Here is a 27,609-nt window from a genome sequence, read left to right on the forward strand (position 1 = left end):
TCCTATAACAATGGGTAGATATTCTTACACATTTCCACCAATACTGACACCAATGCTTGAAAATTGTAACAATTAAAAGTTGTTCAAAATATTGATTAATATTGGTGTGTAAATATTCCACTTCATTATATGAATCAATTTACCAGAGTTTAGCTTTAAAATATTCAACAATTTCATGAAAGCATTAAAATATGTGTTACATAATCACAAAATCCAGCTTTCCACACAATACAGTGATACTGTTAATAGCAAGGTAGTTTTCTGTTTGACTTTTGTAGTAAGTATGCACAACAAATACATTTGACATTAGGTACAAATCACCATGACTTTATTCCTAACCTGGTGTTTTCTTTCTCTAACTTAGTTCCTATTACACAAAAAGGTATTCAGGTGGTGACTAAGAGCAATACTGAAGAAAACATACCTAGTGTAGAGTTTGCTTTGGCACTATCTCCATGCAGTAAATTCTTTTTGTGGCTCAAACCCAATGACAACTTGGAACCATCTGCATTTTCCACACTTGGGATCGAGCTTGATGAATTATTTCTATTCAACAGTGATGTTGACCTCAAACTGTCCATACTTTCCACACTATGAGCTGGTGTCACAGAAGTTTGTGTTAAATTCATGGGTTGGCTTCGGTAATCATGAATAGTTACTGATAAAAATGGAACCATCCATTTGCGACAAAACTGGCACCTGTAGGAAGAGAAATATATTAGCAACAACTTTTACAATTGTTTGTTGTAGTATTTTTGAAGACTAGTTGACAGAACAGGTAGTTCTAAACTAGGTTCCATATAAAGCAAGTTCAATTTATGCAACTTTTCCAGTATATGTAACTTTCTACAAGTTCTTATTTAAATCACATTATACACTGGTCAAAACATTTGAAAGTCAAAAGTAGCAATGTATGTTGATGAAGTGAGTGTGTCCTCAACCAGTACAATTCATCTGTGATGAATCATCAGCATGAAGAGCTCTCTAGTGACACCATAAGGCACATGGCAGAATTTGTGATATGAGGAGCAATCACGAGGTCACTTGTGACCACCAATTGTTTGGTGCTGGCAGACCGTAAGTGCAGGTGGGATTCAGTTGAGTAGTGTTGAATAGGAACGATGGCAGAACAACACAATTTAGGGGAATCTAGCGCATGGAGAGCCATTGGGAGGATGGAAGCAGGGCAAACAAAACGTGAGGTGGCTGCAGCCCTTGGGTGTGTCACGCAGTGTCATTTCCAGGTTGTGGACATGATTTCAACAGAAAGGTACAGTACGAAGGAGGCCTGGGCAAGGTCGCCCACGGTCAACAACAGTTAGGGAAGACCGGTACTTAGCATTGTCGGCTCGCAGGAATAGGCAGCAAACTGCAACTGACTTGCAGCGCGGCGTTGTTTTGGCAACAGGACGAAGAGTCTCGGGCCAAACTGTACGAAATCGCCTGCGGGAAAGGGGTCTTTATGCAAGAAGACCAATGGTGTGTGTCCCTCTGAATGCCCAACTCCATAGGGCCCGCAGACAGTGGGCTGTGGAACATCGTGAGTGGGGACATGGAGAGTGGAGTTCAGTTCTCTTCTCGGATGAGTCGCGTTTCAGTCTCCAGTCAGATAATCGACACATTCTCATCTGGAGGGAACATGGGACTCACAATTATCCCGCACATGTGCGCGAAGTGTCTCAGTATGGTGGCGGTGGCTTAATGGTATGGGCAGGGATCAGTGTTGGTAGACGTACCCCCCTGCACATTATCCGGAACGGTACTTTGACAGCCTTACGGTACCGGGATGAGATCCTCAGGCCTCATGTTGTCCCAATGGCTGCAGATATCGGTGATCGTTTCATTTTTGTGGACGATAATGCACGACCTCACCGAGCACGTCTGGTTGACGCCATGCTACGGGATGAGGGTATCGAAAGAATGGTATGGCCAGCATCCTCCCCAGACTTGAATCCCATTGAACATGTGTGGGACACACTCGGAAGACGCATTGCTGCTCGGCCAGCGGCACCTACAACTCCGCAACAGTTGGAAATGGCCCTTCTGGAGGAATGGGTGAATATCCCGCAGGCTGTCATTGATAACCTTATTGGTTCCATGCAAAACAGATGTGCAGCTGTCATAGCAGTTCATGGCGACCACACGCCTTAACAGAGGTATGGATCTGTTGCGTATCTGTCCATTTCTGTTGTCTTATCACCATGCTGTTCTCCTGATTTTGTGCAGTACCTTGCAGAAATCACCCCTAGAACTCTGTTGTGCTAATGACTCAATAGACATGTATTGTACTGGTTGAGGACACACTCACCTAATCAAAATACATTGCTACTTTTGACTTACTAACTTTGGTTTTGGGATTTCTTGCTTGCTCCCCTAATTGTTTTGACCAGTGTATATAATGACTAGGGCCCGGGACTTATGTTATCACATATTTTTTATTTGGCATCGGATCGAATACTGGGGTGAGATCTTTACATATCTGATGAAAATTAGCTGAAATAGACAAACTAACTTAATAAGGCATGCATTGACATATTTTACCAATTTTGCATTTTTACATTTCTTCAATTTTCTCCTAATAAGACATATTTCTGTATAATTTCGTAATTGTCTTGGATATAATCGAATATTTTATAATTTATTCTTCGTACTTTTAGCGTAATGGGTAGTTCATATTACGGATTCCAGGATAAGGAAATTACAAACTAAGAAATTAAAAGCAGTGCAGTATTTTCTTACCAACTACTACAGAACAGTAATACCCCTCCCCCCTTTTGTTATCCTGCCGACAATTGATAGCCATGCAAACATTATTGAGGAATAATGTTCTCTCACATTGTTGTGCGGGCACAGGAAGTAAAGAAGTTCAATTATTCTCATTTCTTTACCTTCTTTTCGCTTCTCACAACAGTCAGTTAGAAGTAAAAATAACATTCGGTACATTGCAGCCCTTACTCTATCGTCAATATGAGTACGGGAGTTTGAAGATCACTTGTCACTTGAGCCAGGCACGTATCAGTGTGTAGAAGTGTGAGGGAATAGAATGCCTCCTGCAAAGGGATCTGCTGCCGTGAGGCTGAGGGGCTATGTTACAGAATTTGGGAGTGATGTGATCTCCACAGACAACAAGATTCTGTTTTGCAAGATGTGTGAAATAGGGGTACGATATTCGAAGATATCTGCATTATTACAGCATTTAGACATGGCAAAAAAAAAATCAAAAAAAAGAGAAAAAAAAATCAAAATCTGCCTAAAAAGTTGTGTTTGTGTATTTATTGCCTAGATTTACCACAGATGTAGAGAGCTGCCAATTATGCTTTAGTTTCCACAAAGGTGTAAATCTGACATAATAGTAAATGAACCTTAGGACAATTGCAGTGAACCTCAAGAGATTTTCAGTAATTTCCCACTACATTATTTGGTTAAAGGGACCCTTGAATTCATTTCATACCCTAACCCACCCTAGTCGACCTTCTCTGGAAGATACGGACATCCCGTATAATGAGAAATTCGAAACTACCGTTCTGCATATTTCTGGCTTTACTGGGAATATCTCTCCATTTTTCTGACATATTTTGCAGTTTTTTTTATGACATAATTACATACTTATTTTACAGTTTTATAGGACATCAAGTCCCGGGCCCTAATAATGACACTTTCAAATATGTCCACATTTATCTTTGCTCACAAATATTTCTGTTATTGCACAACTTTTCTAACTCTTGAGTTAATTATGATAAGGAATGATGAAAAGACAAATACAAGGTCAAACTAGAATTTTCAATTTTTTAGAACAATTGAACACACCCAGAGATATACGTACAAAATACTATATTTACAAGAGACAAGTGTCTACTATCACCAGAGTGCTAATGTCCTGAGCAACTCGAGACATTTGTTAAGATGGTGGGCAAGCCTGTGAGTGCAAACATGGAACAGCATGTTGTGACAAAATTCCTTGTGAACGAAGGCCTACAACCAAGTGAAATTCACAGAACACTTCAAGCAGTGTGGTGATGGGACACCTAGCTGCAGCCCACTGCAGTCATTTCTACGATATCATCATCAATTCATACTATGGGAATGAGAGATGTGGTAATACATAATTCAGGTACTCACGAAATTAATAGAAAATTACTTAAAACAGCTTCGCGGAAAACATGAGTACCTGAAAGATCACAAAATTCTACCCAGTGGTGGAACTACTGTCAGTTTCTCAAAGATACGCTCTCAAGAAAAAAATATTCTGGTTTGTTCACGACAGGGCTTCAGTTTCTGCAAGACAATGCACATCCACATACAGCCCACCACACGATTTGGACACTGCATGAACTCAGCTGAGAGTTACTGCCATACTTTCAGTCAGGACCTCGCTCCAAGCGATTTTCACCTGTTTGAACACTTAAAAAGAAGTTCCTCGGAGGGCAGCATTGCAGTAGCAATGAAGGTAAAGCTAGCTCCAGGATACTGAGAAATCTTCATACACTGCTGATATCCAAGCAATTATGATATAGGGGGATTATTACATCGAGGAATAAAATAATTTTCTAGATGTCCAAATGTGCTCAGTTATTCTAAAAAAAAAATCAAGTCTCAGTTTGACTCATATAATGACGCATCAGTGCATTGGTTATGATCAATTTATTTTCTATATGTTTCTTCTCTGACTATTCCATGTTGCTCTTTTCTTCTGTCCCAATTAATTTTTAAATGTCCACTGCCTTCATTGTCATACGTTATGTCATCTGGGATAAACTACAATACTACAGCACTAGACATTCAAAAATTAATTGAGTCAGAAGATAAGCAACAGAAACACGTGACTCAATTGTTTTGAAATGTCAATATACATCAAATAATTTTCTTTAAAAATACAGGAGTTAATAGTTAATAACTGGACAACTTTACCTTATGCACTATATTTAGTACTGGTTACTTGAGTGACTGAAAGAAAGACAAAGTACACATGGGATAAACTCACATTGTGTTGAGATTGGAATCCTCGGGAACCCATCCTGCCATAATTTCTTCATCATAAAGGACGGATGAGCAATTATGGCACTTTGAACAGGTCGTCATCAGTATTTCCAATGCAATGGGAGCATTAGAATCTCTTACTGAAGATTTTGAATAGAATTTTTCACAAAGGCTCAAGACAGAAACTGTGTGAGTTGGTCCTAAATGAGAAAAAGAACAGAATTACAGCACTACAAGCAAGCAAACAGAGAAGTGAAAATTTTATCATACTGTTAAGAACATTCATTTAAATATACCACGTGTGCCGGTTAATTTCGTCACTGGATGGCGCTAGAAGCAACGGTTGGTGCACAGCCTCAACTGTTACGTCAGTGTGTTGCCAGGACAGTACCTGTCAAAACGCCGTGGATGTGCAACTGAGTGCGAGTGATCGTGATATTGGGTTTGTGTGGGAAACATGTTGACCTTCAAACCAAATAAGGAGCATGTGCGGCACGTCCAGCTTTTCTTGTTCAATCAAAAGAAAAAAGCGACTGAAAGCCATCGTATCCTTGTGGAAACGTACAGTGACAATGTCCTAATGCAAGATGCGTATGTGCGTTGGTTTCGATGATTCAAAAGTGGCGATTTCGACTTGAAAGACAAAGATCGCCCGGGCCAGCCGAAAAAATTCCAAGATGTTGAATTGCAAGCACTGTTGGATGAAGACGATACGCAAACACAACAACAACTGGCACAGAAGTTAAATGTTAGTCTCCAAACCATATCTGATCGTCTTCATGCCATCAGAAAGATCCAGAAGGCAGGAAAATGGGTTTCACATCATCTGAACGACAGACAAATAAAAAAGCGAAGAACGGTGTGTGAAGTGTTGCTTTCTCGGCATGAAAGAAAGTCTTTCTTGCATCGAATAGTGACTGGGAACGAAAAATGGATCTACTTTGAGAACACAAAATGCAAAAAAGTCATGGGTTGACCCACGACAACCTTCAACATCAACCGTAAAACAGAATCGCTTCGGAAGGAAGACAGTGCTGTGCATTTGGTGGGATCAGAAGGGTGTGGTGTACCATGAGCTTCTGAAACCAGGTGAAACAGTGAATGCCATTCGCTACCGTCAACAACTCATCAATTTGAACCATGCATTGATTGAAAAGTGCCCAGATTGGGCGACAAGACGCGGAAAAGTGATTTTGCAGCACGACAACGCCTCTATCACCCACAGTGAAAGGCATCAGAGACACCATTTCTGCACTTGGCTGGGAATTCTTGCCCCACCTGCCATACTCACCAGACTTAGCCCCTTCGGACTACCAATTGTTTTCATCGATGTCTCACTCACTTTCCCAGCAACACTTCAACAATTATGAAGATGTCAAACAATGGCTTGCTGACTGGATCACCTCAAAATATGAACGATTTTTCTGGAAGGGCATCCACAATTTGACGGACAGATGGGCACATTGTATAGCTAGCGATGGCGCATACTTTGAATAAAGCATTTGTTACCGTTCTCCCCAGATACACTTGTTTTCTTTAGGATCAATTAAGAATTATTAACCTGCACACCTAGTATCCTTTCATCATGTGCTGGCAGAACACTTTTTCTTACCTGTTGTAAATGACCGACAATGAAATGAAACATAGGACACAATAATAATAATAATAATAATAATAATAATAATACGCTAGCTTTGCACCAACATAAAAAAGGAGAAAAGTAAGAGTGTAGAAAAAGACCAAAGGATTGCAAACAGAATGCAGTGTTTGGTCCTTCTTACATTTGTTTTTATCTTCCTTCTTTCTTTCGTTTATGTTACTTGTACAAAACTGGTGAATTAAATTGCACAGATTTAACGTAAAACAGCAAGCATTTAACTCACAACCTGAGTGCTGCATATACCTTGCCTTAAGTGATAAAATGTGAATGTGGTTTTCCTATGAATAATAAAGATCCTTTAATATACACAAGAAACGTCTTTCGTATCCATGTACCTGTTTATTTAATTCAATTAATTTAATTTACATCGGAACTTGTGCTACAAACATGTGGATATGTAAGCATGTTTTGTGTGTTTATTAATAAAGAGCTCTTGTATATTGTAATTCTCCTTACCATTTGGATGGAGGTTTGTTGAACTTCCTTTCCTGCTCCCTTCACTGAGAAGATCAAAGAAGTTCTCTGTAAGGCTCCCAATATAATCCCCGTATTGCAGTGAGGAGAACTCATTTGACTGCCGATGTCGCTCTTCACTACCTGCACTCAAATCAACGTAATCGTCACGGTAACAACAATCCCTCTCTGATGAGCGTTGCCTGCAAAACAGTACCAAAAGTATGTTATTATTAGAGGCATATTTAATTTTTGAAAGGTGCAAGGTATGATTACCTACCATGTTTTGTCACAAAATGAACTGCCAAAAAGTGAAATGAACCATTAAACATGGTTTAAACACACAAAATTCACTTGTGAACCCATGAATAACAATGTAATTTCTCTCCTTGATCTGAAAATTAAGACAACTGACACAACAATTCAAACATCAGTCGATAGGAAAAAATTAGCAGGGGGAAAATACATCCATACCAATTCAGAACATTCTCGTATAACAATGGATAATATATTTTTAATTTTTTTCTGAGAGCACAAAGACTATGTTCTAATAATAAGGATATCAAAAATGAAGAAGAAAAGCTTTTTAATATAGCAAAAGAAAATGGCTTTCACACTAACAAAATAAACCAAATCCAAAAAACAAGTCGCAAGAAAACTGAAGGAAAAGAGAAATACAGACAAGGATAGGAAATCTGTTGAAAAGAAATTTGTGTGCATTCCATTCCACAAGGGATTCTCACATAAAATTGCAATTTTTTTTAGAAGATTTAATTTCAAAATTGTTTATAGATCACCAAGAAGTTTGGAATGTACATTTAATGAATTCAAAATGAGGAAATCTCTACCAGATGTGAAAACCACAGGAATATATAATAGAAGTTGTTCATGTTCAAAGTATTATGTAAGACAAACAGCAACGAAAATGTCAATAAGATGGCACGAACACAATTTGGACATTATAAATCTAAACAGGTTTGTCAGCTCACATCATTGAAGAGAAGCATTTGATTAAAAAGAGAAGGGTTTTTAAAAGAGTGACGGGAAACATAGATTTGAATGTCTGGGAAGCTTCGTTCATTCCAGAAGAACACTGGAACAAATTAAATTATGAAAATGGTAACACAGACCCACTGTGGAGCTTTCTATTTCACAAATGGAGTAAGCCACCATCTTTAACATTTCATGTAACAGAAAAGATCAAGAAACTTTGTGAAAACAATGATGATGTTGAATTACCTGATGATATTTGGGATTCATAATTTTTAAATAAAAAATAATGTGATCAATTTTTTTTATCTGAAATAAAAATAAAACCGACTGCTTGTTTTCACAATTAAGTTGTTACATTACAACAATGTAACATTGACAATATCCATTGTATAACAGATTCTTTTTGTTTAAAAAATTGTTAACCATTGTTATAACTGTATCTTTAGTCAAACTAAAAATAAATGTCTGATGAAGGGAGCGTTTGTCTCCTGAAACGTCAATACGAAAAACTGTGTTCTTATGCTTGTAATAACCGTAAACTACAAGAGAAATAATGAACCATTAAACAGTGTTAATAAGTAAAATCTAAAATTAAAATTAGAATTCTATTCACTATTTTAAATTCAAAATGCAATTTTTTATACTACTTTTCATTCCGAAATGTACCCAGTCTTTGTATACTAAAATCTTGATTTTTTTTCACCATAAATATGTTGTCCTAGTCATTATACCTTGCTCCCATTACAGTTTCTACATAAAATAGCCATTCAGTACTGTAGCTGAAACTTTAAGTAAATAATAAATTAAAACGCATTAAAATAATGAAACTAACTAACTTCTTTGTATTATTTCTTAATATAAAACCTGGAAATTTAAAGTTGAAATAATAAAAAATACAGATTATTCCAAAAAAGAGCATAGAAGCAATAGGAAAATTATTAATGAGATATTGCATGATAAATAACATTTCAGAAAATAACCAATCATAATTTAATCTTAAGAATGAAAGGCGTAGTTTCCCTTATGAAGTGCACACAGTCCAATGAGAGGCCAGACTGATTGATTGATTTGGTGTTTTAAGTCCACTTTATACACAGGAAGGCTAATCGGGACTGGACCTACAGTTTAAAGTGGAATCCAAACCACTATGTGCCTCCACTGGGAATCGAACCCGGGACCCCTTGATTACGAGGCGACGACGCTACCACTGCACCATCAGGGAGGCCTGATGTTGGAATGAAGCAACAATTATGTATTACTTTTCATATTTTTGAGGAGCATGTTCTCACTGGAAATATAGAAACTACACAAATGTAAATCAAGGTCAATGAAAATAACATCACGAAGAAAAGCCAACATTTGGTTTTAAATAGTGAAAACATTACATTAAAGAGGGAGTGTTTACATTATACACATGAATTCAAACACATTTGTTGTTAATATTATTTTGAATAGCCTTATTATGATAAGAATTAGCACAGAAAGGTAAAAAAAAAGGTAAAGTGGCAAACATTAAGTAATTAAATGCCTTGGGTTCAGGATGTTTCTAGACACCCTGTACATGGAAACAGAACTCGTATACAGCTAATTCCTGGAACGGCTAATAGAGAAACAATGCACACACATGACCATAAAATGGAAATAATGTGTGATGGAGAAGGTTCAAGTGCCTCCAGTAAAATGAATAAAACAAGTTTGTATGGAAGGAATACTTACGATAAACTTCCAACTTTTACTGGTGTGTTGTTGGCAGAGATTGCTTCTTTGATTTCATCAAATTTCTTAGCCACTGATGTTGCGGCTGATTTAAGGCTATTAATTCCACCAATCAAACTCTCACCATACTTTTTCGATGAAAGATTACTTGGACTGGAATTAAAGAAAAAATCATTAGCCTTTCATTGATTAAGAAAGCAAAGCAACTATTGCAATATAAAATTTACAACCTATTTGATTCATACATATTTACATTGTTTTGAAGCATATAAAGATCAAGTGCTGAAATTATTTAAGCTAAGATTATATCCAGTTCTGTTACACTACTAAGATATAATTTCAATATTTATGTGCCTAAAACACACACACAAAAATAAGAGAAAAAAACAGCTTTCTGATTTTTAACTTCGGCTTTAAAAATAGCACTAGTCAATGGCAGTGTTCAGCTGATCCAGCCAGTTGTACCAAGTTAGTGGTGGTAGTTTGACAGACAATGAAGAAATTTTATTTCTATATTTTTCAATATTGTCAAAAAATAACCTTATCTTATAGCTTCAGTAAATGTCTCAAAATTTGCATAAAATTTATTGTTACTTACAATAGAATGAATAAATTTCCACAGTCGTTCAATTGGTTTCAGATTAGGACTATATGGTTTACCACATTGAAATGCATAGCTTGATTTTGCCAAAATGCATATCTGGATCTGTACTCAAGAGACAACTAGGTGTTACTAAGTGTAAGTTTATTAGAGAATATTCACGATATTAGAGACTTGCTTTCCTTAGACTCTTCCCAAATTTTTATTCACCAAATTGCAGCCCAAGTGATGCCTTAAAATTATCATTTTGTTCTTTAAGCTAAAAAATTTTGAGTTTAGAAAATATTAAAAATGGGTTCATATTGTGAGGGAGAACAACATAGTATAATTTGCCTTACGAAAATGCAGTGTTTAATTTCCAGACTAGAACAGCAATCTGCACTCTCTCGCCTGACTTTCAAAGAATTATAAATAAAATTTACAATTGTACAAACATTTTAGCTTTTAAATGTGAACGTTCCTTCATCACAGAGTTTTTTTTTACATTCCCTAATTTTACATTTTCTTGCATTATACATTCAACCTCGATGGTCAGAACATAGCAAAATGTTATAAAATTTTCCTTGATATTTCATTTTCCAGCATTTTAAGTTTATTCAACTTGGTCCCCTTGGTTCCACTGTTAATCACTCATTTACATCCTATAGAAAAGAGAATGCAGGATTGTACAGGGTACAAAACTTCCCTTTTGATTGGATTGTGTCAGCTTGTTACTCCTGAAACCAGTTACCAAACACATTTGCCTGCAAATTCAATATACATGCAAGGAATACCCAGTTTTAAAAATGAGGGCACACACTATGCTACATTTCCAACTTCTTTTATGCTTGTACGATAAACCATGCAGTACAATGACAGACAGAAATATGTTGCCCTGAATTAGAATTAACATTATGCACAATGGCAAAATTCTCTGCTTTTTCTAGTGTAGATACACACATATTGCACCGTACATGATTAATATTCAGCATGCACCTCTTGCAATAGCAAATGTCCCTTTTTTTTCATAATACATAACACAGCAGACCCTTAACTATTGATTATCTTCTACACAAATACATTACTTCATGCTCCTGTCTTTAATTTTCAGTACCGCAAGTTTTATAAGGGAAAAAATATAGTCAACTAGAGTACTGCATTGGACCACTTTCGCTCGAAAATACTCGATCGAATCTCCCACACTTGAGCGTAATTCGCTCCAATATATAGAATATCAAATATAATTTCAGTGGGACAATAATCGTACAAATATATGTGTAAAAATTCATCCTGGTAGTTTCAGCCCATAATCATCTATTCAATTTCATATATTGCTATGTATTGCAAGATAGACTAAATCACATTTTTACATGGAGATGATGACTATGTTTACTTTAATTTCAATTTGACTGCATCTTTCACTTCACAATATATTTGAGGGCCCACTACTATAGACAAACTGCGGTTATACGTGAACTACTGGGCTTCGAACGTATACCGGTTGTATGAATGTTTGAGCGTTATTCGCTTGAGCGAAGAAACTGTCCATTCCGTAAGCCATCTAGCGTCATCCATGTGAACTATTAGACAATCGAGCACAAAGGCCTGGACGCAGCACTCTATAGTGAATACACTCGTTATCACCAATCGATTTACTTAGAAATTATTGGAATGGAAATTACCTTGCACTGCCTCTCAAATACCTTACAATCGTGAAGAATGAGGAAACAAAACTCATCTGAGTGTACAGGATTTCCAAAGGTTATTATGATGTACCACTCGGGAAGTGTAATATAGAGTATGACACAAATCATAAATAACATCTGTATATTCTCCATTAGTATACACCAACTTATTTGTTCATATTTGCTAACTAATATTAAGAGTTTGATTATAACTTACAAAGAATTGGAATGAGACCTACTTTAATTTTCTGATATAATTCATAGTGAAACTCTAGTAACTACGAGGTGGTATCAAAAGTTTCGAGACTAGCTCGGTTTATGAGAAAGTACTTTATTTATCTATGTTTACACACTATTCCCTTCAAAATAGTCCCCTTGCACAATAATACAGTGCTCCCAGCATTCCTGCCACTTCTGGAATGTGCCCTGGAAGTCTTCTTTTCGAAGCATGTCAAGCACCTTCTGCGATTCAAGCTGGATCTCCGCAATGTAGTCACAACGATAACCTTTGAGCTGGATCTTCATCTTTGGGAAAACGGCGACGTCCGCAGGAGCAAATTCTGGTTCCGTATGACACACCAACAATCCCAGCAATGTTGTGGATTGTTCTCCGATGAACCTCATACACAAGTTGCCGAATGGTTTCGACATTTTCAGGGGTTGCACTCGTTGAAGGTCTTCCTGATCTCTCATCATCTTCGTGATGTTCTCCCACTCTTGAAGCACATGTGCTGCTCAAAACACCTCAGCATCTCCGAAAAACTTTTGATTCATGTCCAGTGTCTCTTGTGCCAGATTTGCCCTGTTTCATGCAGAATTTCACATTTGCTCTTTGTTCTAACTTGCTGTCCATGATGAAATCGTAGACGTAGTAACACATGTGGTCAGAATAGCCCCAGCTGCACAGCTCCTGATCTACACAGGACGATATCTCCTGGCACACTGACTCATCAAGGTCAGTGCTCCCTGTGATTGTGTATGCAGCCTTGTGCTGCCATCTGTTGTTACAGAAGTAGTCTCAAAACTTTTTGATACCACCTCATATTATGGTGGTATAATTGCAATTAAATCCTGATGGACAAATATTGTACTTTCCACCTCACCATGAAGGCATATAGGGGGTGTAGAGTTAGGGCCCGGCATTCTCTTGATCTCAGCTGAAGCTGATGGTAATATGATCAGCACCCCGCCTCTGGCTGCTTATACTCCCCAGTTTCCTCCAGGTACCCACTTTGTACAATGCTGAGTGGGCACCAGAGCTGCTTGACCAGTGGAAAAAAATCCCAGTTCTCCCCAGCCACGGAATGAACCTGAGTCTCTCGCATGATAGTCATGTTGAAGTATGGGTGGAATCTATAAGTGTGTATGGATGCATTTAGCTCCCTCCAAGAGCTCCAAGACACCCATTTATTTGAGGGTGGGCAAACCCTAGAGCCATTTTATGCAGCAACAAGACTGAAAAACGTCTGAGCTTCGATCATACACCCTGGGAATCAAACCTGGGTCCCCTGTACCGCAGTCAGATGACCTTCACTGGATTTCTGTGGCTCCTATATATAATTATTGTTTACAATAAATTATGCTGGTACAAAGTCTAAGCCTTTCCATTTTTCACACATTTTTTTTGGTGAAACTAACCACTGTTGAGGCATTTGGAAACCTATGCAGCAGAATATTCTCCTGGCAGAGCAGCTGTATTTCGTTGGGGCAGGTTTTCAAGGATGGTAGTGAAAGTGTGACCAAGAGAGTCAGTTCACGATGCTCACAAACATCCCTAATCCAGGCCATCATCAGAATGACTGTCACATGGTGAAAAGATAAACAGTAACAGGTTATGACCATCAGTACATTTTAGGCCACGTGAAAATCTCGTTATTTTTGTAATTTTGTTTGACAATAATCTTCAGGTCTAGTAACGTTTTGAACATTTAAAATTTCAGTGAGTTGGATTTAGGTAACATTGTTTAAATTAGGAAGTTATTTCCGTACTTGAAAAGTACAAGTATGCAGGGAATGCTTACCAAAGCCGTGATTTCTCTCACGTTCAATGTAGTTTTATTAATGTATTTCGATAAATATGTTCTTTACCGCAGTTTTTATTATATTTAAAGTAATAATATAAGTCATCCAAATTGCCAATAGTAAGTTTACGTAGGCATAACATCGCAGTTGATGCAATCTGCATAGCTTACCGATTTGTGCATGAATTTCGTAGTCACAGTTTATAACCCGTAGAAATTCAGCAATTGTAATATCATTGTAAGTTGTAATTTTTGTTTATTTTTACAGCATGAGATAGTTTTGGTTAATTTTTGTGGCATGTTCTTTTCTGTTTAATAAGAATTGGCCTTATTTAAAAGTACACTGCAGTTAGTTATGTATGGATTGTAAGTGTAACACGACAGCACTAGCCTGGTTATTGACTTACACAACAGATTAATGTACCGTGTCTTATTGCATGAACTTTACAAGGTTCTCTTACAGGCAGCACTACTGTGGTAAACAATGAACACTGCATTTTGCTCCCCTTCACGGTGCTCCACTCCCTCTTACACCCTTAGGTAACCAGTCTACTGAGTTACCAGCCACATTGGCTCAAAAGGTCTCACCCATCATCAGCATTCCCACCAGTTTTCTTTTTTGTTGTTGTTATTGTTGGTGGGTTACCTTTGTTGTCGCTGATAATTGGTGCTGAGGTGAAGCTGATAGTGAGAAGCCTGTAACAAGATACTATGATCAAAACATTCTCCATACTCATTGGACGTTACACTCTTACGCCTTCTTTGACAGCAATACAGCGTCAAAAATTCATATATGCAGTTCTTACAGAAGGCTGTTTTCTCCTGGTGTTGTACCACCCCAAAAGACTGATTCTGTCGGGCACTTATAAAGCTTCCAAATGACATCAATGTACTGAGGAAGGGGGAGAATATGTCCAGCACATCTAAAATAAATCCCTAGTTCCTACAATGGGATCTTCAGATCCAGTCTCATTCCTTTCCAACCAACCCAAGTATTAATTTTACGTCCGTCATTTGCTACAACTTCTTGAATTTCACTTGATTGCAAATATATAAGGGAGAAGAAAAGGTTAATGGTTATAAGTTTAAACACCTAAATGGCATACACTTTTTATCATAACATATTTTCCAAAATACCACAACTTCTGAAACATGCAAGTTATCAATGTAATAAGTGAGAAAACAGAACTTACCCAACAATATGCTACTTAAAATTCAATGCATATTTGTTCTTTCTAGTTACTAATTAAAAGCTTGGCTAACCTGAAATTTGTTATTGCATTCTCTAAGATCTGAGTGCGAATGTGACGCTCTGCTGCTTTACGGAAACTAAGCGTGGCAGGACTTAAACGGCTGGAATAAAAGAAGCATGCTCATTTGGATATCTCTAGGCAGCAGAAAAGGAGTCCCATCATTTTTGTCACGGTTCAGTTCATTTTTAAAAACCATGGTGAAATCTCATTCAACACTATGTAAACACATCAAAACTTTGTTTAAAGATATTAATGTGATAAATTGCATCACTTTTCCATTAATGAGACAACGCTAAACTTAAAAAAAAAATACTACAAAAACCACATGAATATAAAACAAGTCAACCCATCTGCTTGTTGTTGATCAATTGCAACAGAATTCCCAAGTCAAATCAACATGGACTGGAGTTTTCAGAACAATTAAATGGCCTGTATTGCAATTATGTACTTTAATTAAGTACAAAAGTCACTAGTAGGATATATTTGGTGCTTTGCACTATTTGAACAATATAAAGCATAAGGTTGTGGAATGTCTGAAATTGCACATTCCTCATTCCTAGGTGGATTTCTTCAGGTAGCCTTGGGGGAAAATTAGCAAAACTTCAAGACATCCAGACCATGGAAGTAGATGTCAGAGAAAGTTGGACTATGAATTGATCTGTGACTACATTTGGGATTACCTTACGATTTGCACACACAGATGTACTATGTAGAAATTTTAGCAAAAAATGCACGTTCCACCAGGACTCAAACCTGGGTCTCTGGCATATGCCATTGCTATACTAACTGAGCTAGCAAACCAGCCCTGGCTACACCTGATTTTTTTGTCACTGTTTTGCCTGTGTCAAATTCACTCTTGATTTAAATCAATTTTTGGTCATTAGAATCTAATGTGATGCCAAAATGTATAAGAGCTTATTTCAAAGAAATAATATCGCAAGACGTCTACCCTGCAATTCTGGCAATGGAACTTGATATTATCTACAACCCAGTTCAGTACTAAGGGCTTTATGTGAAACCCCAATTTTACATTCCTGGAAGTTGTATTTTCCCTCATTGTACAATTTCATGTGTTTTAAGTTTTATCATCTTGGCCCTTGAAAAACAAAAATCGAGGTTTTCACTGCATTGTATATGGAATGAAAAGTTTGCTCGTCAATCACATTGTACATAAATTAGAATTTAAGTGTGTGTATTTTTGCAAGGTTCTTTGTGTAACTTTTGGAATTTTATATTGGACCAGTACAGTTATGGCTATTGGTAAATTTGTTATAAGCATAATATTTAAAAGAATCCTATTTCATACCCAATACATGTGAGATTAAATTTTCATTTTAATCATGGAATGTTACAAACATAGGGACTGTTTTTCACCTTTCCTTATTCCTGAGCAATTTTCTGAAAACAAGCAGATGTTTTCTATTTTGCAGTAACATATTCTTGATTGAACACACTAATAAAAACACACCTAAAATTTGATTCCATGCATGGTAAAACAGAACAATTACAAAAATATGGGACTCTTCTTTTGTCATATCCTAAATAATAAAATCATAAAATAAATAAGCCTTTAACATAACCAAAGTGGTCTAAATTACATGCACTCACTGACAATATGACAACACAAAACAGCCACAAAAGATGCTACATATGTTGTTCAATGTTCATGCAAAATTAGATAAATAATGATAAACTAAATAGGTAAAATAAAATTATAAAAACTAGCAACAGCTTGCATAATTGCTCAATATTTATGATGGCATGCAAAACTTAAATGACTATAATTATTTGGTAAAATACCTGAATGGCAATTTGAAACTTGAACTCAAGCTACTGAAGCTTGATGCCATACTCGGAGATGCCGAGTGCATGCTGCTATCATGAGAGAGTGAAGAATCCATGGGCATCGTCGAAGAGCGTTGAATAATCTTCTTCCTTTCTGCATCCACCGCACTGTCCTCAAACACATCTTCCACATGAGAGGCACCTTTTGAGAGGTTATGATGATAAGTTGCACTGCGAGACACACGGGAGTGAGCCATTTCACTTTCATTGGCAGGGTCTGCAAATTTCCGCCCTGCTTCTTCTGTCCTTGAGCGTCTATGAGCACCGTGCGCTCCGAACAACAGTGGACCACCGGCAGCTGACTCCAGCCCAAGATCGAATGAATTCTTCTGAGCCACGGCACTTGAGTTGTCTGAAACCAACGAATCACAGTCAACACTTCCTTCTCGGCTATTGGTTTCGCTTGGAGCGACACTGTTTGCAAACACGCCCAACGGGTCGTTCTCAGTTACAGGAGTCCTCGCCGGGCTGTGAGGCGATCTGCGGATGGGAATATTGGGTGAGCGTGGAGCTACAGTCTTCATGGGGCTATCTACAGAAGCGGTTGGTAGGAGTAGATCACATCTTCTGGACTCGCAATTGACCTTCGAATACTTATGAACACTATCTTCTGAATTACGCCTGCCAATTCTTGCTTCTGCCTTCTCCCACATATCACTACTCAATTTGTTCATTTTTGCACCAAAAACTGAGAGGAATTTGCCAGTTTTTTCTGCTATCTTTTTAGGAGTGGTCGTTCCAATTTCTAGTTCATCAATACTGCTTACCCTGCTTCCTCTACTTGAGCTACGATCTTCCAATCTGTCGCATTCACCATGGAAATAATCACTAACCTTCTGCTCCAAATTTTCAGAATCTTGGCTTTCTGCCCGATGCATGCTGCCTTTTCTATTCTTTGTAATTTCTTCCCTGCAATTATCTTTACTATGAAGGCCATTAATATCACACCAATTATCACAAACTTCCGTAGGAATTAATGAGCTTTTCCTTTCATTTGATAAAGTTCGATAATCATGATTTACATTTTGCCTACTTTCATCACTCAAATCTGCTAAACGTGAGGGTCTGCTGCCAGATACATCTCTCACATCCATAGCAGAAGACTGTTGATCTTTGTTCGCCATTTCAATCTTTAGTTGATTCAGTTTTTCAAATATCCGGGCATCGTTTGCAAAACTTTCAGACCTGCAAAGTATGAAACACAATGAAACCATGTTGCTAGAAAAACAGAACAAAACCTTATTCATTAGACTGAACATTTTCTCTTCTACATACATTCAAGTCATGCAATACTCTTGACCAAACACTACATTTACTTCCACATTGCCCATGCTTAAGTATTATAAATTGGTGAGAAATTTGTTTATTACATGTCCATGAATAAGTAGTGCAAATTTCCATTACATCCCTTCAACTCCTTCCCTCCATGTGCAAGCATGATAAACGTGACAAGAAATTCTGTGCAGTTTCTCTTGCTTGTGGTCTCACTATAACATCTATTCCATTATTTCATCATCCATTATCCATCATCATGTACAAATATGTTTGTTACATTGTTAGTTGGAGATAATGAACCATTCAGGTTCTTCATAAAACATTTACAATTTTATATCAGATACCAGTATCAGTAAATTTTATATCTGTTTTGTAAGAATTGGCAAAAAATGCAATATTGATCCATTCCTAGTTAATACACTGCTCGCCATTAAAATTGCAACACCCAGAAGGAAATGAGATAGAAACACGAAACTTGGCAAATATGTAGTTCATAATAAGATAAGATAATGATTACAGTTAGAGCTCGGTGGTGTGACATGTGACATGTAGAACATGGTTGCATAACTCCAAGGAGCTAGTACTGCTGCAACACGGCGAGGCATGGACAGAATGAGTCTGTCGATGTCTGCTTGTGGTATGGCATCCCAAGCGGCTTCCACACGGTGCCAGAGGTCTTCAACATTACGTGCCGGAAACCTGAGTTGGGCCAGCCGGTGACCCACCATGGACCAGACATGTTCAATTGGCGACATATCCGGCGAACGTGCTGGCCAAGGAAGCAGGGGCACGTGGTTAGCTTCCATAAATGCGAGGACATTCCTTGCAACATGGGGGTGCGCGTTATCCTGTTGAAAAGTGGCATTATGCAGTCAATGGATTAATGGGACAGCAACAGGGGTGAGAACCTGTGTGATGTACCGTTGGCTGTTCAATGTCCCTTGAATGCGTACGAGACGCGAACGAACACCTATGGCGATGGCCCCCCATACCATGATACCCAATGAAGGCCCTGTGTGATGATGCATGATGCAGGCATCATGAAGCCTAGTGCCACGGTGCCGCCACATGCGTGTACGTCCATCATGATGTTGTATACAGAAGCGGGATTCATCAGAGAACACTACAGCATTCCACTCTGCCATCCATGCACGACGGTCTTGGCACCATCTCAGGCGCAAACGCCTATGCTCTAGCATCAGAGGAATCCGCAACAGCGGGCGCCGGGAAAAAATTCCCCGGTTCGCCAAACGACGAAGCACGGTTCGTGGGGACACTGGACGTTGTAAAACATCCCATACTTCATGCGCAATCCTCGTTGACGTGGCCGTTCTGTCTGTAAGGGCCATGCGTATCAGACGTCTGTCGTCTCGTTCCGTCGTCCGACGTGGACGTTGTGAACCTCTACGCCGGTCTACAGTGCCTTCCTGGACCCACTGGTTCCATACACGGATCACTGTGGATGCATTCCGTCCTACATGGGCACCGATCTCATGGTAGGATAATCCACATTCATGGTATGCAACAATTCGGCCGCGATCGAACTGGGAAACCTGCTGGAATCGCTGCCGTATTCGACGACGTGGCATTGCTGACCGATTTTAACACACTACACTCACGACCATGCACTTTCACTGCTCTTCTGCACCTATCTGACCTGCTACAGGTACCACTTACCAGATGGCGTGGCAGGCGCACATGATGCATGATGGCCTTGAACACCTAATCATTTCCTTCTGCACCTCTCCTCTACACACTGTGCACATTTCGTCCGATTCCGATTACTCCTTCTGGGTGTTGCATTTTTAATGGCGAGCAGTTTATGTTGGTTACCTATATATGAACATAATTTTCTGCTACGCTTATTTTTTTAAAAAAAAGTGCAATGGGTTTGGAAGCAAATACAGTCAACGTCAAAATGATCTCAAACACGCACAGCATGCACACTCAAGACCAACAGAGATATGGTGTTATTTGATCTTCACAATTTTGACTCCCCAGACAATATACATGTCCCATTCATGTGAGAGACTTAACCAATCATGCTTAGACGATGACAATTTGTTGCATGCTTGTACTCAATAACCCATTCTTCCTGTACACAAATCTACAACCACAAATTATAATCCTCAAAAGCATTCTTCCATGACATACAAATTCAATAATATTATTTGCTACGTTCATATGTGTGACTATGTTGATGGTACGTGTAGCATGTGAAATCCTTGCTGGCTGAAGTAGAAATTGCTATCTTGCTCCAATGTTGAGCGTTCCTGAACACCTTTAAATTTTTGAATGTTCAAACATTGGTATTAGCTGAGCAATGTAGAGCAGGCTCTTCGACTTTCATTACCACTGGATAACTTATAATAGTTTAATTTCTTCAACACACTATTCTCTTAGCAATGGAGGAAAGGATGCATAAAATTATATGTAATGGGTTCTAATATTTACTGTAAAAATATAAAACTAAAACCATTCCAGTAGCTGTAACACTGAGTTACTCCTTTTGCAAAATTGTACAAAAATATATCTTACATTTCTGAAAGAGAGACTTCAAGTAAAACTATCCTAAGCTTTAACTATACCTTAACAACCTCAAATGATCTCCGGTACACCTTTCAGGTGATGTTTTGGAGTTATTCTGAACAGCCAGTGACAATGGGTTGATTCTTCGTTCCTGTATACTTTGTGAATGCAGAAGCTTTGGATGTTGCCTTACACAGAATGGGAAGTCAGCCTGGACGGTACTTCCACTACGATGTCGTCTCCTCTGACTATTTAACATATTTCTCATGCCATTTTCATTTCTCAACATTATATCTGATACCCGCCTCGAATCATCATACAGGCCTGTCATGAGAAGGCCGGCACTACTGTCAACTATAAAAAAATAAAAGATTGGTACAATGCATCATAAAAATGACTAATTTTGTTGTACTATTATACTGTGAGAAGCAATTATATAAATGGGCCATTCCATTGTCACTACATTTTTGACATTAAAGTAAATATTCTACTCACAGTTAAGCAACATTTCTCTTACAGTTTCTGTGCATTGAATTATGAAACTAGACACTGTTCATTACACATACCTACCCTTAGAATTCTTCCCGAAATTTATAGCTATAAGTGAACATTTTTTTTGTCCCGGGTGGTGACAAATAAAACACTTCCTCTTTACTTAATAAGAACTTTATTGTAATTTCTGTGAATTTTTAAATAGTGTAAAATAAATTATTTAAGACAAAAAGAGTGCAGTTGAAGGGTAAATGCAACAGTTAAAGGAGAAATTAATTGTTTCTAATGCCATGGGTAGGGCACAATGCCAAACAAAAGTAAATGAAAAAGTTAAATAACACAAATAATATGTAAAATACCTTCTACTATTAATTAAATTATGTATAATACCTTAATTTCTACCCAAATGACAATTTTACATTGTTGACTTACAAGATGAAATAAAATTACAGCATGGCATTTAATTTAAAAATGGACATTCAGGGGCACTTTATAATGGAATGCCCCTAATATATCACTATGTTGTGCCATATGAAATACATTGAAATTGCATTGTTTTCACACACTCATAATATGAATAACAATAGTTTACCCATCCTGAAAGAAAAAGTTCTGTACTTTTACAAAAATTCTTAATTTTAGGTGCTAAAAAAAAGAGGGATTTAGGACTTTATAAACTGCATTTTAAGACTTTTAGGTGCTTATAATAAATTAATAGGCATAATTAATTTTATGAAATAACTGGTTTTAGATGCAATTTGTATACAAAAGTTACTATTTTTAGTGCAATGAATACTATTCTTTGATTATAAAAAATATACAATTTGTCCAATGTAAAAACTTTATCATATTTTGAACCACTGTACCACCATATGCTTTTCAATGTTCTCCTTGGTGAAGTTCTTCTAGTCATTTGTGAGTGAGCGCTTGTACAATCACAGACATTTCTGCATTGTAACAATCCCATTAACTTTCAATGTGATTGTTACAACCCAGAAGTGTGGAGAACCTTCTCTCAGGAAGTTATTGGTGCAAACTTCATAAATGCAACTGCTCCTGATTCAAAAGGCACGTTTGGGGCTCCTCGAGGCATAGTTGTAACATCATTGCCTTGTAAGGAAGAGGTCGTAGGTTTGATATCTGTTGGAGGCACATAGTGGTTCGGATCCCACTTTAAACTGTAGGTCTCAATTCCCGATTAGTTTATCTGTGCATAAAGTGTGCTAAAAAACCTCAAAACTCAAATTGCAGGTAGGTTCACAGGGGTCTTCTCTCTCTGATGAACAGCCCCTAAACTAGGGCAGTTGTACTTTCCAGTGCAAACCCTCCCCTTTCACCTAACTGTTGTGTCAATGGGGGAAATAGGCAACTTCATTGGTCACTTGCAGGGTTACCTTTCCTACTCGTCCCAGCAGGCATTTGAAACAGCCAATCAGAAGGAGGTATTCTTGGAATCTTCCCATGCTCTTACACTGTAGGCCAGGTATAATGCCGGCCCTGTTTTAACAACTGAATGATATTATAGCTAAGATTCCATCCCAAAACAGCCCGCATTTTTGTTTGGTAAACTACACCTACAGTCCTTTTAATTGGCTGGGAAGTACAGCATTTAACAGTGGAGAACGCCACATCCAGTCAATTCGCTCCACATTTCTCCAATTTCGTGATGCAAGCTGGAAGATAGCGGAAATTTGCAGACATTGACACTCCTTGTTGTTGCATTGCTTCCTTTGCCGCTCGGATTCGTTCAAGGTCTCAAAGTTCAAGAGTCTCAAACCTTTTGGTGTAATTAAGGGTTGCTCTTAATAAAAACTATTTTTAAAGTTAAGGGAATGGTTTAAATGGAGTTTTTCAAGTCAAAATAGGTCTTTTAGGCATTTATAGTTCATTTAGGCATTTATAGGAGTTTATAGTTCATTTAGGAACTTTTAGGTCCTATAGAATTTCAGTAGAGGGGTGCTGTGTACACGAAACGCAAATATCTCTAAATAGCACATGTCTAGGATGTAGCAAATAAATAGGTATGGACCTAGAAATCTGTTCCCTAGTTATCAGTATGATGAATATTTCATCAAATATATTTAATTTGCAGTAACTATTACCAATTACCATACATGGTACAAGCCATGCCCTTTATATTGAGATAGTAAAATTGTGAAAAACTAGTTTTCTTGTATGCTAAAGGATGAAAGTGAAAACAGATATATTTTTAAATATGTACAGTCACAGAAACTTCTGGGTTGTAATGATTCTATTGAAAGTTAATTGGAGTGTTAAGATCCAGAAGTGTCCGTGACTGTACATAAAATATGACAGAATTGAGTATTTTGAGTTTCCGTGGAATGATACAGATCCACGGTCAAAAGTTAACTGTTATGGTGAATTTAAGGGAAGTATGATTGGGCATATGGCATGACATGACCTTGTAATTCAGCAGCAGTAACCTAACCTGAGCAATTGATAAACAATCAAGGTTAGAACATTGATAAGGAGATTCGTTATTTGGGTAATGTTATGTTACGAAGGATTAATTAAGATTAAATTGTTTTAAAATTAAGTATGACCCCACACATTCTCAATCTCGGGCATTTTTGGAGGTGAGGTGATCAGCACCCTACTCCAACCACCTTTACCCCCAGGATTACCCCCAGGAACCCATTGATTTGAGGCTGGGTGAAAGGCCGGAAAAATTACTACCTTAGATCACCTGCTTTTTCTGGAAATTTACTTTATAGTATAAGGAGTTAGTAATTTGCTTATGTCTAATTATTATATCAACAGTATTTTATTCCCCAAACATAAATTCTGAACCTTCGTTTGTAGAGGAGCTCAAGGAATATGAATGGAACAAACGCAAACTGTTGGAATGGCACATGGACATTAGCTTACTAAATGCATGCGAAACATGTAACATCTTCCCAAAGTTATTCAGTGGAAAGTGCTGGTTAACAGCTAAGTAAGTTTTGCGTAAAAAGTTAGTAACCTGCTTACTTCTATGAGTTAGTTATTTTGAACCCCATTTACACTCCAATCCTGCATACAAAAAGAGTGCAGCATGTACATGTGTAAACATAGCAAATGTAAATGAAAAAAAATCATTACAGTACTTATGTAATATAATCAAGAATGCAGAAAATGAACTTTAGAATATTGAAATAAGCACAAAAGTGTCTACTCACATGATTGATGTTGTAAAGGTGCAGACGTCAAAGTTCTTGCCGAACTTCGTACTATGCTGCCAACACGAGATCGAAATTGGTCTGATTCTGTGAAATCCAATACTTCTATTGCATTAGATTTAGGAGCCACATCTGGCTTAATTTCTGCAAAGAGAGAATGCATGCAATATTAATAACTCAAATACATTTATGTATTATCATATTTGTATGAAATACTTTCTTTAACAGAACAGTATTGTCAACTTGGAATGCTACGAAACATGTAAACCTGAAGAATGAGTAAAATTCTATGATTAACCTTGTACCTCTTATTTCTCCCCTGTTCTAACTAGCCTGTGAACGATAAGTACATTTTCAGCAAATACAAATTTGTTTAAGAATTATCTGAACAAACTCCCTGACATTCCTAAGAGTGCACGTTTATTGCTGCAGCAACAGAAGCTTTCCATCTGTCCTATATTGGGCAAGATCAATTCATTCTTGACTTGTTAAAATTTCCTTCAGATCCATCTCACTGCTGTACTTCCACCTTAGTCCACTGGTCTTCCTACTAGTCTCATACCACCAGGTATCCTGCAAATCTTTCCTTCCTCTTCCACATGTGTTATATGGCTTTCCCATCAATGTAATTATTCTAACAGGAAATGAACTTCAGTATTATGTAACCTTCTACAGTCACATGTTCCTTCGTCACTTCCAGCTTCAAATATTTTTCTATGCATTTTGTTTTCAAAAACTGAAGTTAGGTTTCTCTTTCTGGGTAAGGGACTTCTTTCACACCCAAGCTTTAGACTTTCATATTAGATAACAGTTGATGAATATCAAACATATTAACAAACATTCCATGCAGATCTAGCCAGACATATATTAATCTATCAACTTCATAGTAGAACCCCATTTTTAAATTTTTCAGGCAACCATGATGATTTAAAAAAAAAAAAAAACCAACTTGAAAAGTGAGAAAATGTAACATCCAGGTTTTAACATTGTAACAGTATGCCCTATAGGGCAATAAGGATTTAATGTGTAACATGGGAAAAAATAAAATCTGAATGTGTAAACTCAGGGTCCCACTGCACCTGTGTTAGTTATGTTAGTATTAATGACAGATGTGGTTGGTGTATCAGACATCACATGAGACTTAAATTATGAAATGTTATCAATTGGTATCAATGCTATGATTTGATTCTTGCATTTTCATTGCTCGAAAGTTATTGCTAAGGAATTTTGAATGCATCATTCCATATCTATGGACTGATGACTTGTTTATTCTTGTATGTTTCCTACCACTTGAATGCTTTCAATTATTGCATTCAAAATGAGAAATCACCCTCATCAATTGTTCATGTAACTTCTTTCATTATTTTCCTGTAGTTTACGGTTATTACAAGCATAAGAAAACAGTTTTTTCTTTGTAACGTTTCAGGAGAACACACGCTCCTTTCATCAGACATTTATTTTCATTTTGACTAAAGATACAGTTATAACAATGGTTAGTAATTTTTAAACAAAAAGAATCTGTTATATAATGGATGTTGTCAATGTTACATTGTTGTAATATAGCAACTTAACTGTGAAAAAAACAGTCTATTTTTTTTTTTTTTTTTAAATTATGAATCCCAAATATCATTAGGTAATTCAAATTCATCATTGTTTTCACAAAGTTTCTTGATGTTTTCTGTTACATTAAATTTTAAAGATGGTGGCTTACTCCATTTGTGAAAAAGAAAACTCCACACTGGATCTATGTTACCATTTTCATTATTTAATTTATTCCAGTGTTCTTCTGCAATGAACGAGGCTTCCCAGACATTCAACTCTGTTTTTCCCGTTAATCTTTTTAAAACCCTTCTCTTTTTAATCAAATGCTTCTCTTCGATGATATGAGTTGACAAACCTGTTCTTGGGTTTAGATTTATAATGTCCAAATCATGTTCGTGCCATCTTATTGCCATTTTCCTTGCTGTTTGTCCCACATAATCTTTTGAACATGAACAACTTATATTATATATTCCTGTGGTTTCCACATCTGGTAGCGAGTTTCTCATTTTGAATTCATTAAATGTACATTCCAAACTTCTTGGTGATTTAAAAACAATTTTGAAATTAAAACTTCTAAAAATTTTTGCAATTTTATGTGAGAATCCCTTGTGGAATGGAATGCACACAAATTTCTTTTCAACAGATTTTTCATCTTTGTCTGTATTTCTCTTTTCCTTTAGTTTTCTTGCAACTTGTTTTTTGATTTGGTTTATTCTGGTAGTGTGAAAGCCATTTTCTTTTGCTATATTAAAGAGCCTTTCTTCTTCATTTTTGATATCCTCATTATTAGAACATAGTCTTTGTGCTCTCAGGAAAAAATTTAAAAATATGTTATCCATTGTTATACGCGAATGTTCTGATTTGGCATGGATGTATTTTTCCCCCGCTAATTTTTTTCTATGGACTGATGTTTGAATTATTGAGTCAGTTGTCTTAATTTGCAGATCAAGGAAAGAAATTACATTGTTATTCATGGGTTCCATTCCACAAGGGATTCTCACATAAAATTGCAAAAATTTTTAGAAGTTTTAATTTCAAAATTGTTTTTAAATCACCAAGAAGTTTGGAATGTACATTTAATGAATTCAAAATGAGAAACTCGCTACCAGATGTGGAAACCACAGGAATATATAATATAAGTTGTTCATGTTCAAAAGATTATGTGGGACAAACAGCAAGGAAAATGGCAATAAGATGGCACGAACATGATTTGGACATTATAAATCTAAACCCAAGAACAGGTTTGTCAACTCATATCATCGAAGAGAAGCATTTGATTAAAAAGAGAAGGGTTTTAAAAAGATTAACGGGAAAAACAGAGTTGAATGTCTGGGAAGCCTCGTTCATTGCAGAAGAACACTGGAATAAATTAAATAATGAAAATGGTAACATAGATCCAGTGTGGAGTT

The 27,609-nt window shown here is 37.1% G+C and overlaps 1 protein-coding gene across 6 annotated transcripts in view; it reads right to left on the minus strand.

Annotated features, from left to right (window-relative positions):
- Window positions 1-27,609, minus strand: part of Crag (DENN domain-containing protein Crag) — an 86,147-nt gene that overhangs the window by 13,820 nt on the left and 44,718 nt on the right. For 5 of the 6 annotated variants that reach the window (XM_083140870.1, XM_083140869.1, XM_083140868.1 and 2 more), the window contains 8 exons: window positions 24,659-24,802; window positions 21,047-21,341; window positions 17,139-18,368; window positions 15,349-15,438; window positions 9,800-9,952; window positions 7,094-7,293; window positions 4,982-5,177; window positions 425-699 (listed from right to left, as the gene is read on the minus strand). In XM_083140870.1, the coding sequence (XP_082996996.1) occupies window positions 425-699; window positions 4,982-5,177; window positions 7,094-7,293; window positions 9,800-9,952; window positions 15,349-15,438; window positions 17,139-18,368; window positions 21,047-21,341; window positions 24,659-24,802 (2,583 nt within the window). The remainder of the gene's footprint in view (window positions 1-424; window positions 700-4,981; window positions 5,178-7,093; window positions 7,294-9,799; window positions 9,953-15,348; window positions 15,439-17,138; window positions 18,369-21,046; window positions 21,342-24,658; window positions 24,803-27,609) is intronic. The other variant, XM_083140871.1, reaches the window with a different exon arrangement.

This window comes from Lepisma saccharinum, chromosome 19 (assembly GCF_977018435.1).
Source record: "Lepisma saccharinum chromosome 19, izLepSacc3.1, whole genome shotgun sequence".
NCBI lineage: Eukaryota > Metazoa > Arthropoda > Insecta > Zygentoma > Lepismatidae > Lepisma > Lepisma saccharinum.